This window comes from Lottia gigantea, assembly GCF_000327385.1.
Source record: "Lottia gigantea unplaced genomic scaffold LOTGIsca_91, whole genome shotgun sequence".
Lineage (NCBI taxonomy): Eukaryota > Metazoa > Mollusca > Gastropoda > Lottiidae > Lottia > Lottia gigantea.
The window spans coordinates 24,659-42,265 of NW_008710984.1; the positions used below are offsets into that span (position 1 = coordinate 24,659).

General features: G+C 35.0%; 4 protein-coding genes across 4 annotated transcripts; 2 read left to right on the forward strand and 2 right to left on the reverse strand.

Moving 5' to 3' along the window:
• Window positions 1-1,774: 1,774 nt before the first annotated feature.
• LOTGIDRAFT_54271 (hypothetical protein) lies at window positions 1,775-3,070 on the reverse strand (the record flags this gene model as incomplete). Its single annotated transcript, XM_009068555.1, has 1 exon — window positions 1,775-3,070. A coding segment is annotated over one exon (1,296 nt), but the record flags the coding sequence as incomplete, so codon positions are not given.
• Window positions 3,071-9,398: 6,328 nt separating this feature from the next.
• Window positions 9,399-10,992, forward strand: LOTGIDRAFT_169927 (hypothetical protein; the record flags this gene model as incomplete). Its single annotated transcript, XM_009068562.1, has 3 exons — window positions 9,399-9,717; window positions 10,063-10,236; window positions 10,763-10,992. 3 exons carry the CDS (start codon window positions 9,399-9,401, stop codon window positions 10,990-10,992), a joined length of 723 nt encoding a protein of 240 aa, XP_009066810.1.
• A 977-nt stretch (window positions 10,993-11,969) lies between these two features.
• On the reverse strand, window positions 11,970-13,598 carry LOTGIDRAFT_236957 (hypothetical protein). Its single transcript, XM_009068563.1, has 2 exons — window positions 13,461-13,598; window positions 11,970-12,996 (listed from the first exon to the last, which is right to left on the reverse strand). Exon 2 carries the CDS (start codon window positions 12,944-12,946, stop codon window positions 12,053-12,055), a length of 894 nt encoding a protein of 297 aa, XP_009066811.1. The 5' UTR covers window positions 12,947-12,996; window positions 13,461-13,598; the 3' UTR covers window positions 11,970-12,052.
• A 2,821-nt stretch (window positions 13,599-16,419) lies between these two features.
• LOTGIDRAFT_134522 (hypothetical protein) lies at window positions 16,420-16,650 on the forward strand (the record flags this gene model as incomplete). Its single annotated transcript, XM_009068564.1, has 1 exon — window positions 16,420-16,650. A coding segment is annotated over one exon (231 nt), but the record flags the coding sequence as incomplete, so codon positions are not given.
• Window positions 16,651-17,607: the final 957 nt, after the last annotated feature.

Sequence of the window (17,607 nt, forward strand, 5' to 3'; positions counted from 1 at the left end):
CCTGTGGAATCGACAAAGAAGAATATTTCTCAGAAATCGACGACAATCAATATTACCGTGGAATCGACAAGTAAGAACATTTCTCAGAAATCGACGACCATCAATATTACTGTGAAATCGACAAACACGAGCAGTACTCTGAATCTGACAATATTTGCCCAACTAAAAAATGGTTTCCATCCCCAGTTGTATCCCCACTTTATTTTTAACAAATTTAAAAATATGTTTTTCATACGTTTTTGCTCCTAAATATGTGTCAGAATACACCAAGTCATTTAAATTTTTCGAAAATTTCGCCATGAGAGGCTTGCAACTATGACGCTTCAACAGATATACAGTAATGTTTGTTAGCTTACGTGAGTCTTGTTTACGTAAGTGATCGCCGCATGTAGTATTTTCAATGAGAATGAATTCGAGGTTACGTACACGAGATGGTGCGGCATAGCGTCACAGCGATTGCCGCTCGAAAACGAAAATTTGAATGTGATATTATCATGGGTGCGACAAAAGAAACATATCAACAGAGCGATTGTTCATCACTGGGTCAGATCTATACATGCCCTCAAGCATATCGTATTATCAATGTCCCTGTGGACAATGTGTTTTGTGGCAGAAAAGGATTTCGCATTAGCCGTTGCGGAATTTCGTCTGCCGCAAGTGAACCCGAAAAACTGACTTAACCAATCAGATGCGATTGTTTATCATTTGATCTGCGATGATGTAGAAGAAAGGGTGAGGGTCAAAACGCACCTGCCGATTTCAGCGAAGGTTATTGACAGTTGTCGATTTCAGCAATGGATTTCGACTGTTGTGGATTCCAGCAATGGATATTAACTGTTGTCGATTCCAGCAATGGATATCTACAATTATCGCCTTCAAAGCATGTAGGGCATATTCGTTTAAATATGTGAGGCATTCAGATTTTCTTTTTTTATTGGAGAGTAGTATATCATACTACAGCACAGTAGGTTAATATAATAAAAGTAATGTCAAAATATAAATTTGAGTCCAGTTCGGTTTTTTCGGGGACAATCTGATCTTGCAAACGCTAATCCGCTTAGCAGGTTGTCATTGCTAATGAATAACGGATCAGCTCGAAGTTTATTATATCATTTGAATCCCCAATAACAATAAAATAATAATAAGGATTATCGGGCGAATAAAGAATATACACTAGAGATACATAGAAAACATCAATATTCTTAAGATTTTTTTAAGCTCATTCAAATAATTCTAGGATGCCAATCGATACGTCCACAAATATCTTATAAATTATATCTGCCGGTATGAAATAAATGTATAGCTCAGGGGCGACAAATGACATGGCGCTATGGCGGCATGATATAATACATAGCTCACTGGCGGTATGAATATTGCTCATGACGAAAAGGAATATAGCTCTGCTGTGTGAAAAAACACCACGTTATCAAGTATAGTTCCATTACCGTGTTCCACAGAACTCAACGACCGTATTGAAAATTGTCCCCTATATGTAATGGTAGTATATAAGTATAGAGTTAAGCTTCGAGACGGTGTAATTTAACAGTGGTATATAGGCTCGAGGCGACATAGATTAGAGCTACACAATATGACATTTTACAATATATCGTCTTCAGCTATATGTAGTATATAATATCCCGACAAGCCCTTTTATAATAGAGAGCCATCAGGTACGTATCTAATCACGAAGGGTGACACAAACTTCAAACGGTTTTGGGGCTTTTACCAGTCCAAATACATATTCCATCTTATAATCGTCAAAATGCTGGGGTTTGGAGAACTTACACAGCTGAAAAATACCAGTAAAGAAAAGAAATATTTCAGTGCGAGCCAGAAATTCTCCCAAACATTTTCTTCGTCCCATTGAAAAAACGTTGAATTTTTCCGTGATGGTTTTGTCTAGTTGGCCTTTTGAGTCCAAATATCGCTCTGGTCGAAACTTGTCTGGGTCGCCCCAGGTTTCCTTGTCGTGACTAATAGAATATAAGTTTGGGATAACAATAGTGTCCTTCTTTATAGAATATCCACAGAGTTCTGTGTCTTTGGTAGCTGTATGTGGTATGACAAGAGGGGCAAGACAGGTATACCTCATGATTTCATTGATAGTGGCCATACAGTAATCCATGTTCTGTTTATCTTGAAGCATTGGTTGTCTCTTCCCCAAAACGTCATCGATTTCTTGTTGGACCCTCTCTTGTACCTGTGGATATTTTGTCAAACACAAGATAGCCCACAATAATGTTGTGGATACAGTCTCGAACCCTGCTCCAAGAATATCAACTACAGTGGAAAAAATCCTTTTCTCTGTAAACTTTGAATCTGGCTTGTCTTGTTCTTCTTTAAGAGCAGCAATTAATCCGTCGGTTAGATGACGCAATTCTCCAGGAGTGTACACCTTCTTATTTTCCTCGATTTTGATATTGACCATGTTGTCAAATCTTGTTACAAGGTCAATAAATTTTGTCACCTTCCACGGCATCACAAACCTCAAATAGGGCATCACATCCACAGGATTACCGGATCCTACAAATTTACTAAATTCCTCTGAGTTCATGATAAACTCCTTAAAGTGTAAATCCTCCTCTCGAATATTTCTATCCTTACCAAAACAAACCTGAAATATGATACTACCAACACTGGTATAAATTGCTTCTTTTGGGTTTATCGGTGTACCTTTCATAGCTACCAGTTCAGACGCTGCCATTCTAGCTTCAAAGTTGACAATTTCTTCAATCGGATTCTTTCTGGCATTGGCAAACTTAAACAGAACACTTGAAGCCAAATGCTTGTGTAAAATAGTTATCTCACTGAAATTGCCAAATGTTAAAGTATCATTCCCTATAAGTGTATTAGAAAAAAATTGTGGACGTCCAGAAAAATCATCCCCGCGGTTAACTAATGCTTCTTTTATCAGATCCTTTCCATGGATAACAACTGCGGGAAGACTTCCCATCTGGATACTAAATATATTCCCATATTTCTCACGAAGTTTCATAAAAGTTAGATGTGGACTATCGCCGAAAAATGGAAGGTATCCTAAAAGAGGAACCCCACGAGGTCCGGGTGGGGCATTGTCCTTACGAAAAACATTCAGTAAGATTTTAGCACAAACTAAAGTTACCAAAAATGTTGCAATGCTGGCTGATATCCTTGTAGACGAATCAGTAAAGTAACTTGTGATTTCCATTGTTGCTCGTTCAAAATGAATTCAAACTATACATGTATGGAGATTCTTTATAAAAAAGTCTGTGTTAGTATACAGTATATAAAGAGAGTTGAAATGTAACACAAAACCAGCTCTATTCACCTGGCCAAGTATAACTGTACTGAGTAATTATAACTGCTGACTTCTGGTTTAGTTTTCACTAAACAATGATGATAATGTACTCACGAACATTCACAAAATAATATGCAATAAACTGGTTCAAGGTTTCTCTTGATCTATATCCATCTATTCGTGTTTTTTATAAATTGGACGTACAGTACAGCTTATATAATTTTGTGTAATCTCGATTATCAAGCCGTGTACCATTTTACCCAAATACTTGAATATCCAGATCGAATAGACTGTAATATTTTGTTCCTATTACTGAGTAAACGTTTTCCGCTTGAAAGATAATCATCTAATTCATACTTGAACCTTTTACTTTAGAGTTTACTGGGACACAAGTGACCCTGAAAGTGAATAACAATATCTAGTTGAACAAGGGGCTTTATTATGACCAGTAGAAGTTGAAAAACAAAATATACAGGTCTCAATTTTTGTGATAAACCAAATGCATTTTATAAGATCATAAAAATGCCCTTTGATATTAATATGATGCCTCTGTCAACTGTCTGTCGACCTCATGTCATTCCTTACTATGCATGACTTATATACAAATAATTGTTTCCTTCTAAGAATGAAGAAAGAAGATAGTGGTTATTTTGGAGCACCAAATCGCGTCTTGGCGTTTCTAGGTAACATAAGGTGAAGGGACCGAGCAGGGGCCACACAATTTCTAGAGGGGCCACAAGCAATTCTTTCACATATAAATGATAGAAATAATTTGAAGTGATGCAAATCATGCCTTTGATTCATGTTAGGATTACATCTTATTAGCATGAAAACTATTATGAATATGAAGACTGATAAAATGTGAAATTTGAGGGTAGGTTATGTCCTATTTAGAGATCTCCATAATAACACGACAGAGGGTTCGAAATGTGGGACATCAAGAAGTGAAGATCATTAAATTGAATATGGTATGATGTCACTCGTTATTCATGAATTGGATGTAGACAATTAAGGGTTAGAAATGAAAGCCTGAATTATAATATTTTTGACAAATAAATAGACAAATTGTGTTATGAAAATAAAAACAGATATGAAACGCAAATCGTTTAATTATTTAACAAAGTTATTTTGTGGTAAGTTATAGTTTATGGAAGTTATTCAAGATGATTCTCGTGATAAAATATTCAAACGTAGCAAATAAGGCAATAAGGAAGCTATCGGATATGGATGGAACTACATAGTCTTTTGATGCATGTTCGCTACAACTTGGTATAGCTTTGACGAGGGTCTTCAGAGAAAAATCAGACAGCACTCGAATACCTTGCATGGTATGGTAAACTAACCAAAAAGAATGAAGGTGAATAATTGACAAATGTTAGACTGCAGCCAACCTGGGAAAATTCGTCGGAATTACCTTCGAACATTGCTTATTAATTAGGGACGCATACAGTGACACAAACTAGTATTTCCTCTACCATTAGAAAACATCTACTTTTGAACGCAACATGCCGCTGTCCGTTCAGCCCTTCGGAGATACTAACAAACAACCGACTTACCTCACTGAAGACGAACCTCAGCCAGTCTGGTAGTTCCCATCGCCGTACAGTGTGGACACACCCTAATCTCAGACGATGATGTTGAGCTGTCAATGATTGTCCTCTGTACGGTCTGTAAGCCCTGATTCCTTGACTGTCGGTTAATCCTGTGACCTAGAAAGATGGAAATAAGAAAACTGTTATAAGACTTGAACGAAACGGTATGCACACTGTGGAATTAAAGGGGGGTAACAAGTAAATAGAGATATCTTCACATTTTATGCCATGCATTGCACATATCATTTGCATCTTTGTATACAGGATATCATTCCGAACAACTAGACGCTTTTTCATGTCAGTCCCTGTCACCTGCATCACTGGGGGACCAAGTTGAAAAATCCGACGGTATTATCTCGACCTATGCTGAGATTGATCCATGGACCTTCAATTAGCGAGCAAGCCACCCATGTTGTACAGTGGTGTAACCTATTTTCGTGCATATAAGGATTCAACACCGAATTTCGTCAATTGGTTTGTTTCGATTTTCTTTATGAATCCTTCACTTTAACCCATATTTCATGAGCAACCAACTCAGCAACGGCGGCAGAATGCGTCACCTATTTTCGTGTACAATGTTTGATCTATAAATAAGTCGAGAAAATACGTTGTATGGATACCGAGTGGTATGATTAACTTCTCTTGGTATTTATCTTTGATTCATTCTACTGGCTGACATTGTAAAGATAACCCATGTTTATCAAAACAAGCAAATTCGGAGGTCACGCGAGGTCGCACATGTAAATTACTAACCATTTCCGGAAATGCACGAAAAATAGGTTAGCACGAAATTAGGTTACTTGACTGTATTTGAATAATTATCTTACATTTGTATTGCTATTTAGATGAGCCTGCACCCATTTTCTTCATCATCACTACAACTCACGGAAGTCTTTAACCTAATATGCGCCAAAATTTCAAGGTATTAAATACAAAGTCTAGCTCACTGATAGATGTACTGACCGAGTCCCGAAAACAAGAGTTGCGCCCCTTATTTCATTATTGTTTTTTTTTAAACAAAAAACCTCGGGCCCTTCTTAAAAACATCGGCTGTGTTTTATTATGAACACGAATATCAAAAAATCGTCCGTTTAAAACAAATATTAAATCAATTCTCTGAACAATTCATATTGTAGGAGGTGCTTTTTTCGAGCTCAATTCATGCTTTGAAGCTTCAGAATATTTTTATTTGTTATGTTTTATTTTTGTGATTTGTCACAATTTCAAATTTTTTCTTACCTTGATGAAAAAAACCTAAACACCAAGTTTGTTTTGTCAATAAAACATAAAAACTTCCGCAAATTTTTTTTGGTACTACATGTACTAAAAGTAGTTGTGTAAACAAAGTATAATGCTGGGGTATACTAAAGGTTTTTGTCGACGATTTTGTGCGAATCTTGAGAATAATCTCCAGTGTGTTGGCGCCTCCACGACATGATTATCGCCTTGCCGACAGGATTATAAAATTAACCCAGTTTGATATTTCTCCATGACGGTTTTGCCCATATTCCCGATGAGACAAGAGTGCACAGATATATTTTTTATCACGCCTTTTGTTGTTAACATCTGCCATCACTGATCATCTCGTGATTATCAACATACCGGATAACGACCCACTGGAGATTCTCTTCGTTTTTTTGTAGCCGGTCGGCATACTTCTTGACAAGTCTCTAGCCAAAGACAATTCGGCAGCAAAAAAAGTTCGTGTGACACCAACATTAGTCTTGGTTACCTTGCCTTCAGCGATGGATAACGGACCATCACTGACGGACTTGGCTTACACTGGTAGCCGGGACTCTGCTGGCACTATTTCGAACATATAATTCCAATATGGAAACGGTGTCCGGTGCACACAGGAGGTACGGACACGGTGCGGACACAATTTGATTCTACTATTTTCTACTGTATCGATAATCCTGCACCGGATGCCGTACATCGTCTATTCTCACCTTTAAAGATATGAATATAAATTAGGAAAATGGCTGTCTATGCATTCCTTAACGACGAGCTTCATCAAAGAAAGAATAGTTCATCCGAGATTTGACTTAGCTTTATGTATACCTCGTGGGACACTAAATCTGTTTATTCCAATTGAAATCGTTTCCGCTTTTTAAATCTTAAAGGAAACAACTCTTCTTTCTTTTGATATTCAGAACAATGTTACAGCTATCTTGAAATAATCTAAAATTATTAGTCTCAGCTAGATTTATAAAATTTCATAATTTTCATTTCTCGTCAATTAATTAAATGTTTGCAATCAATAAAGATAAATTTAGTGTGGATATGTTGTTCTATACGTGAGGTGCAAAGTTGGCCGATTTCAAAGAACAAAAAATGAAATGAAATGAATGTAGTTTTACGTCCTACTCTTCTGCACCTTGTGGGCTAATGAAGACGGGCAACGCCATGCAGGGTGCCATGAGGGAAATTTTGCCAGGACAGCGGCATTAGCCTGCTCTTTTTCGATTTCCAACTGTCGAGGGATCTTTAACGTGCACAGCCTGTAGCACACGGGGCCTCGGTTTATTGTCCCATCCGAACGACTAGACGCTTTTTCCATGTCAGCCCCTCTTACCTGCATCACTGACAGGGGGAAACCGGGTTGAAAAATCCGAAGGTATTATCTCGACCTATGCCGGGATTGAACCCTGGACCTTCAGGTTAGCGAGCAAGCGTCTAACTCACTGAGCCACCGCGGCTCCCTTCAAAGCACAGTAATACACAATTTGACCATAAATCTTGTGTACACTGTTTAGTCACCACAGCTAGATACATATTGTAAGGCTGAAAGTAAACGTTGACCGTTTTACGAATTTAACTATATATTCATCAGTGAACTTACCTTGTGTTCAACTACAGAACCAAATGCCCCTACAAGACGATTAATCCACAAACCTGAGTATTTGTCCATAAAACTACAGGTCAGTGCATTTCATTTGATAAAAAGTCAACAGTCTATAGCGAAATAGAAGCGACAGTGTTGCCTAATGGCCAAGACTCCCTTACAATGCGTGAAACAACGGCTGTTCTGAGTTATTACCCTTGACCTAAGTCATTTTTTTGTATGTGTTCCTAAATCGTATCTTGTGTGAAAACACTGTCCCCGGATATAGAAACTAGGATGTCGGATAGTAGGCCTATGGGGTACAGAATGCTGCAAATTCTTCGAGTACTCAAAGACAATGTTAGTTAAGGCCCGTGTATAGTGAAGTCATTATGAGATGTTGTATTATAGTGTAGTTGGCGAGTTCTTTTTTCAAAGCCTGTGACACATCAATTGTCCCATCCCCAAAGAAAAGTGAAAATGTCCCTGTGAATAAAAACCTACGACGAAATCAAACATGTAACGCCATTTTAGCTTTAGAGGGACATTTTGGATTTAATTTCAACTTGTAAACTGGGCTTATTATGCGTGATACTATATGTATGTCCTTTGTATAGTTTCTATACGTTGACCTGGCAACAGAGAAACCATTTTAAACATCAAATTGTTTTTGCTGTATTGAAAAATACCTGATAAGATTTTTGCGTGGACAGAATATTTCGCACTACGGACCTACAACTCTTCATTTTTCGGAGGTACGTTTATGAAATTGCTGCTGATTGGTTATTAACAATTGGTGGTCGAATCAGAATTCATTTCTCTGCTAGTACAGTAAATATAGTGCCCGGGGAATTAAAAATACTTAAGTAACCGGTTGAAACCTTTGTAACTTAACGTTTGGATATTTTAAGTTAACTTTCACGAAAGTTAAGGGGCATCTTCTATATGTTGGCATGCGGTTTTATGTATTTCAAGCTCCAAACCACAAAAACCGATTGAAAAAAGCAGAAATCCCCTTAAGATTCACTATCCAAATGGTACTAACTTGGTTTTTTAATCTCTCACTTGAAACAATAATGTGCTAAAAATGTTTTTTTTACCGATATTGTGTGTTTGTAAACTCTTTAATAATAACAATTTGTTATCGTGAAAAAATGTAACAACAATAAAAAAAATGGACTAATTTTAAAGGCATTATAGAGAGATTTTGTGGTGTTATAAAGATGGAGGACTTGTCATAATTATTGCCGACTACCACGCTCGATAGTTCCTGAAATGGCATATTTTCAATGTGAATTGTCATTCTAGTAACAATATACAGAACAAATATATTAGTGATTTGATTTGACAAAGCGCTCTTTTCATTTTCTTCATTTCATTGAACCGAAAAGCATCATGGCATCGTTACTGACACTTATATTATGTGATGCATCCAGCAGCTCAACCTAAGAGCTTCCAAAGGAAAGGGAAATACCAAACAGATCACGAAGAAAGATTCAACCGTTCCGTGGCACCTCGTCGCATGTTAAAAGATATAAATTTTATAGATAAAGAATCAGGTAATGCGCTTTTAATTGAACGATATTTGAAATAAATCGATCAGTCAGACATTTACTGTTTTAATATACACGCAAAGCTTGTCATGCTCAGTCACAAAGTTTATTTTAACCACATCGGTCACGGAATATATTTAAATATATTCATAATGGTATCAAAGTCCAATCAACTATTTCGGTCCATGAAACAATGTGTATTCCTGTCAACCTTGTTGGCAACATCGCTTATGATCGTTAATGCTGATTATTGGAACCGTTCAATTTTTAACGGAACAGAAACCGTAGATAAACAGCATGTAGTTTTAGCATGTGGTCTGGTGGAATGTGGCCTAAGATGTAGCAATCAACATGGTTGTGATCATTTTTTCTATAGCAAGGAAGGTGATTGCTATTTGATATCACCAAGATTTCTAGATATTGGTTCTACACTGTTAACTGGTATATCGAAGTATGAATATATTCCTACAGGTAAGGTCTTATGTTGTATAATCGTATACTCGTATAAGGGTGTTTCCGCTTTCGTAAAATTGAAAACGTTAAATTCGTCGCTTCTTAAAATCGATTTCGGAGGAGAGTCTGTAATTCGGCTCAAAAGTCAGAACTTGTCAATAAATAAATATAACAAATGCAACAAGATTATTTTTAATCTTTCCTGTAAGCATCAAATAGTCAAAAGTTTGGACAGGAACATCTTTAGAAATAGGATTCCTGCCTTAGTCATTTACCTTAAGATTCGTTTATTAAACCGAAGAATGTAATTGCTAAATGAATAGATTTTTAAATCAACCATATGATAAAATGCTTTCATTTCAGGATGTCCATTGATATTTAAGTATTTGAATGATATTTGTTTCTATGTGGTTGATGATCCAGCTGACAAATTACAGTCAGACAAATCGAATATATTTTGTAAGATATACGATGCACAATTAATGGTAATTGACAGTCAAACGAAGCATGATACTATTGTTGACTATATGGATCCTGGTAAGTTTTTCAAAGGCACGGATATCTTATAAAAAAAGAAAATAATGATGGATTCAATAACTTTATCCTGTTCTTCTCAACAACTGTTACAATGGTGAGAACACCATTTCGATAGTTGCTACTACCTGATATTCATTCATCCGTGTAACGATCATGCGTCGCATTGAGCTACATGAACAATGATACAACATCGGATAATTGTACAGGCCTCGTTATAAATAGAATCACTTTTTGGAAGACCAGATTATAGAGTTAGTCTCTTTCATAAACAAAAATATTTATCTTGTCGTTCGATCAGGTAATTTTTACTTAAATATGCAAAAACAAAAAAATTGTCAAATTGTCGACAAAAATCACAAGAAATTTTGTTGGTAAATTTAAGGATAAAATGAACAAATCTACGTCACGAATTATTCCTTCAAATTCAATAAATATGCCAAATTTTTTTCGGTTGTTGTGGCTGGGTGATTTGGAATAAATACGAGCCCATCATGCTGAAAGTATCTTAATGTTATATTTTTGTTAGGTAATACCTATTTGTTTGGAATTTACAATATATTACCAAATCGTTCATTTGATACGACGGACAACAGAAAGAGTGAAGATATACAATACAGTAACTGGAAAGATGGAGAACCAGCTGGGCCATTTGATAAACCTAATTATGGTATAATAAGAACTACCGCTGGTGGTACAAATTTTACATGGAAAAGTGGTCAGAAAAAAATCCGTTACTTCATCTGTGAAAAATATTAAAATCTATCGGAATAAAGATCTCAAAATATTTATTTGCAATTCTTCCTTCATATTTACTTATTTTGCTTACTTAGCTCAAAAACTTCAAACCAATTTGTTTACAACCTCTAACTCTAAAACAAACTGCACAGATGAGAATTTTTTGTCGGTAGCTGGAGATGCGAGTTCAGTAAACTGGCCAGTCCATCTTTAGTCCGTTTCAAAATAACTCTTATCATTGGAATTCATAACATCAGTAATCAACCAAAAAGTGGAAATTGTGAAATACCAATATTGGCATTGGAATGAAGAATATAAGGATTCCTGTTGATTCTTTAAGTTTTAAATTAATATTGATATTTATTGACCAGTAGATGTCATTCTGTTAATAAGATTTTTGATAAGGAAATGTGTGATTAAAAGAACGTGTGTGCGATTTTTGGGGATTGATTTGAGTCTTTATTACACTGTATTAGGGAAATAATATGTAACTGTAGAATAATTCTATGTTGCGCGTTTTATCACAATTATTAAGCTATTATTTTTACAAAGTCCGATCTCCTGCAAAGCAAGCTCGGATATGTCTAGGAATATCCTTTCCTTTTTTCTTTTCTATATATGGCAGTGTCTCAAATATAGACGACTCGTCTTTATAACTTTACATTCTGGACAGACATGGATTTGAAAGCTCAAATTTCGACGGTCAACTGTAAACACTATTACTGACTGGCTTAGTTTAAAAAAATCCAGTTTCTGATAAAAAATAAAAATGGTGCATCTCTGTCAACGTGTTCGTAACAATATTTTTTAAATTTATCCTCTTAAATCTATCAGCCAGCTTTTCAAATTAAAACAGGCCTACACAGACAGTGAACCGGGGACAATGTTATCTCTCTATTGTTCATATTATGTACTTTTTAGTTTAAAGAAATGTTTAACGTCAAACGCAACCACGTGCTTCATGTTATGTGAACAAGGTTTAAAACCACCAACAAATTGTATTTATTCATTGCTTTATTACTGGATAAGGCATAATACTGTTTTATTTTGTAACACCTCACTATATATATACATGTGTAAATTACAAATCATTTTTTTTCCATGCCTGCCATGTATGTCTATATTGAAACATCGGTGTATGAGTTCGACGTAACAGCTGCATAATTTGACAGTAACGACATTCTTCTTTGTGTATTTGTGGTAAATGCATATGAAATTGAAATTGAATGTGATTAAAATATTTAATGTATCCAGTCGAGATCAAATCTTCTAAGAGTTCAAATTCACATCCTTCACAATTGATGTGTAATAAATCAACATTTTTCTTAGTCACACCCACTTCGTCGAAAAAATCGATCGACTTTCTTATTTTGATTTCCGTCGTTTCTGTGCCTTTTTGGATTTCTTGTCTGAATAGCGACGTGGCATCAGTTTGTATTGGTATGGTTAAAATCTTATCCTCACAACCAAGTCCAAAATTTAAGACTGTAATTTTATCGTCCTTTTTGAATTTTTTAACAAGCAAATCAAAAAACAAAGGCACTGGTTCCAGCATGATATATTTTGGTCGAATTCCTTTAGATCTAAGACGATCAACGTCAACACCTTTGTAGCCACCTATCTCAATCATTAAACTATCATTTCGTGTTAAATAAGGTTTGTGAATCATGACTCTCTGATGTTCCATCTTTCCTGAATTAATGTTCGATTTCTCCAACTTGGCGTATCCTTGCACACATTTTGTTATATCCGAGTATTCATATTCCTGTAGTTTAACTCCAATATTGCATGTAGCTAACGGAAACTGTGCCTGTAATTTTTTCGTATGGTTAATCGTTTTAAATAACACATTTGGCATATGTTTTAACGAGTAGTTCAGTTCATTATTAAAGAATAAAAAAGCTCCGAGCAACACTAAGACCAGGATAAAAGTTATTTTAGCTATTTGTACAACACTCGTTGGTCGTAGCGCCATTCTTCCACTCTCCGTTTTTCTTCAATAGTATGCTGTTCCTCTTCTAATTCCTATAAAAATAGCAAGATATTCATTACCCAAGTGTAAATAACTAACACGTCAACAATAGATGATGTAGATGCGTGAAGACAAAATCGAACAAAAAAAAGTAAACAAGGAAAAATGATTTTGTCTGGTGGTGTTCAAATTTCAACTTTTCTTTTCAAATTTAATATATAAGGTTTAAATTTGAGATAGTCTGTTGAAAACTAACATATGGACAGTTTTAAACAGACTATCTCAAATTTAAACCTCATTGTTAACGTTTGTGGTCTTGAATTATGAAAGTGAAACAGCTCTTTTAGTTTTCAGTTTTTTTTTCAAAACTTCAGAACAATCTTTCTTATTATGACCTAAAATAATTCTTTTTTCGTGCGAATAGGTAACTAATGTTGAAAATGTATATATGCATTCTTCGTTCCGTTCTTTTACAATTTTTTGGATTTTGAAAATATGATGAATTAGAAATACTTACAAAAATAAGACAATTTGTTAAAAAACGAATTGAGAATCACCTTAGTTATACAACATTGCTCTATCTCATCAAAAACGTAATAATCCGAATTGATTTTTGTATGATATTACAAAGAAAATAATTCCGAACATTACTTCACAAGTTCTCGATATGTTATACTGGAATAGTATTTAACCAAATTATCTTAACCACTGTATAATTAATTAATCTAATTTATCTGACAGTGATTGATCTAGATACCTTAGCATGGGTATATGCAAACGACTATAAGAGTAATCAAGCAAATTGATGCGGAAGATCCTCAGGTGTTATGGCTCATAATAATTTGTAATTATATACTTTTAATTTGCCCATGGGGTTAGCTTAATATAAAAGCATTATAATGATTATTATCATCATCATGCATACGCAATCTTGAAGGCTCAAATTTCGACGGTAAACTGTGAACATTATTACCGATTAGTTAAGCGGTACAATTCACGTTTCTAAGACCGAGGTATGATTTATTCCCGGAAATCCCGCTTCTGTCCCTTTAAGTACGAGTCTTTTCTCTGTTATCAACCATTTGTAGGATAGTGGGCCAAATACTAACGAATTAGCCTATATTCTCATAATGGAATGACGTACAAAATTAGATCTATTTTCAATATTCAATGCCTAATATCTATTAAGATCTATACATTCAAAAGTAAGCTTCAATGTAAAAGAATGACACCAAAAAGTTTCTATCGCGTGTAACTGTAATTTCGAGGCAAAACAGCAAAGGTCAATTAATATCCAATTGAGTATTATTTAATATATAAACAACATACCCACTAGAAATATAAACATTTATTATTTTACGTTGTCAAGTTATTTCTTTTTAAATAATAAACCACAGGCATTTGTCAAATTTGTGGTCGAACATGTCCTGAACTTTGCGACTCATTATTGACTAATTTAGTATGCTATGAAAGTAGAATGGTTTTAGAATGTTCATGACCAGAAATTCAAAGCCGTTTTCTTCCAATTTTTCATTTAATTCTTTAATTAGCCCCGAGATTCATTCATTATCGACTGAAATGTCTCGACGGTTATTATTTCTCGTTATATTCTTGCGTCTGTGTCTATTTCTTTCTATCAATATGGTAGAAGATAGATTCACCCCCCCCCCCCCCTCCCACCCCCCCCCCCCCCCCCAACCCACCGTTAAACATTTTTAGGCTGTCTAACTAGTATAAAGTAAGTACACTATAGAAAGAGAAACTATATCGAATGCCTGTGTGAATGAGGTGCTTTATTGTTAAAGAACCATAGAAATATAACTAATACTTTGACACATTTATTATAAAGTATAAAATAGTTAAATACGCACTCAGTTAATTGAAGTTGTCGTTTAAAATGGCACTGATAGAAATTTGTTTTTTCTACCTGTTTTGTGTCTCTGCAATATCGACAAAAACTGGTAATTCTGTTTTTATATACTTTTATATGTTATTTGAATTTATAAGTTTGAAAATCATGCACAAAGATTCTTTAAAGAGAACATGTTGTGTTATCTATCGTGATAATATCGAAGACATAAATATGTTTTAGTCATTTTAGTTGCAATTGATTTTGGCGTATGATTTTTTTGAAGCTTTTGTAAAATTAAAACATCTGGAAGTGGTTCGAAGATAAAATTATATATCAATTCCTTTTTTTAAATGAAGTTTAGATTGCTCAAATAAAATTTATCAGCTATGAGAAAGAAACTGTTTTATAGTTTTTCCCCCTTATTTTCAGATTATGATCAATACGGAGAAAACTACGACTCCTATAATGAAGGCTTCAATACAGGTAACTATCTGTAAATTTAGGTGGAAATTTGATGTTTGTGTATGGAAAGTGCAAATTTGAATTGGAATTTGTGATAGAGAATAAGATGTGTTTTTAAGAACCGATACAAGAATATTGATTCTGAATGATATACCAAATGTCCACTTTAAGCAGCCATCCAGTATATACAAGCTTAGAGAGCATATTTTCATCGTCTAGCAGTTGTTAAGAACATTAATCTTAGTTAGTTTCTAGATTTGAACTTCAAGACAGAGAGGTTTTGATATGTCTCCATGTGCATGATGAGGTCTGTGTCGATACGATACAAAACTTAATGTATTTTTGGGTCGTAGAGCCAATGAATGTAGTAAAAGCCTAATTCACTATCTTCACTTATGACAGATCCGAACCCCGAATGGTGAGCTAACTTGTGGTCTAGTAATAAATTTTACAGACAAAATGGTAAAGGTAGCCCTTAGTAGTATTCAATTAATTTTTTTTTATAGTTGTTTTATGATCCTCTTTATTGGAATAAAATACCCTGGAAAATAAAAATATTTATTTGGGTGTTTATTAATCTTATACTTTTGTTGTTTGAATATAGATGTATGTAACTCACCCATTACACCATTTAGCACTCCTGATAAAAGATTAGAAAGCTATGTTCTTGGAGAAAACGAAACACCAATATCAGACCTAGGCTTATCATACGACTGGTATGGTCAGCCTAACTATAAGATGTATTCTGGTAGCAGTCCAGGAACCGGCAGATGTGGAACAGTTCAACAGGTTTATTTTGAAGGTAGGCACAGAACAAAGTAACTATATTTCAAATATCTCCATTCTAACATTTCCATTTTCAAGATTTTAAGACTTCAATTTTGAACTGAAGATTTTTTTATAGATGGCTGTCCGTCATGATTCTTTGAACACTCAAAACATTTTAAATACCGATAATGTTGATGTACACTGTACGTTGTCGTCGCGGCTGTCTGACAGTCTATGATGTACCTATGAATGTAATTGTCAGCTTGACAACTTAACAGATATACGGTGTTACATAGCATAAGGCAAATGTTATACCAACATAACAGAAGGCAAATGTTATACCAACATAACAGAAGGCAAATGTTATACCAACATAACAGAAGGCAAATGTTATACCAACATAACAGAAGGCAAATACCTTGCCAACATAACGGAAGGTAAAAAGAATGCCAGCATAACAGAAGGCAAATACCTTGCCAACATAACGGAAGGTAAAAAGAATACCAACATAGCAGAAGGCAAATACCATGCCAACATAACAGAAGGTAAATACCATACCAACATAACAGAAGGCAAATACTTTGCCAACATAACAGAAGGCAAATACCTTGCCAACATAACATAAGGCAAATACCATGCCAACATAACAGAAGGCAAATACCATACCAACATAACAGATGGCAAATACCTTGACAACATAACAGAAGGCAAATACCTTGCCAACATAACATAAGGCAAATACCATACCAAACATAACAGAAGGCAAATACCATGCCAACATAACAGAAGGCAAATACCATACCAACATAACAGAATGCAAATACCATACCAACATAACAGAAGGCAAATACCATACCAACATAACAGAAGGCAAATACCTTGCCAACATAACAGAAGGCAAATACCTTGCCAACATAACATAAGGCAAATACCATGCCAACATAACAGAAGGCAAATACCCGGGAAACATAAATATAAAAAGGTAAATGTTATACCAACATAACAGAAAGCAAATGTTATACCAACATTACAGAATGCAAATACCATACCAACATAACAGAAGGCAAATACCATACCAACATAACAGAAGGCAAATACCTTGCCAACATAAGGCAAATACCATGCCAACATAACAGAAGGCAACTACCCGGGAAACATAAATATAAAGGTAAATGTTATACCAACATAACAGAATGCAAATATCATACCAACATAACAGAAAGCATTTACCATACCTACATAACAGAAGGCAAATACCATACCAACATAACAGAATGCAAATACCATGCCAAAAAACATAAGGCAAATAGAATGCCAACATAACAGAAGACAAATACCCGGGAAACATAAATATAAAAAGGCAAATACCATACCAACATAACAGAAGGCAAATACCATGCCAACATAACAGAAGGCAAATACCATACCAACATAACAGAAGGCAAATGCCATGTCAGCATATCAGAAGGCAAATATCTTGACAACGTATCAGTATTGTTACTAAAATATCATACAGTAATTTACTAACCATTGCCAACATAAAGGTAGGAAAATATCTTGCTAACATATGAGACGGAAAATA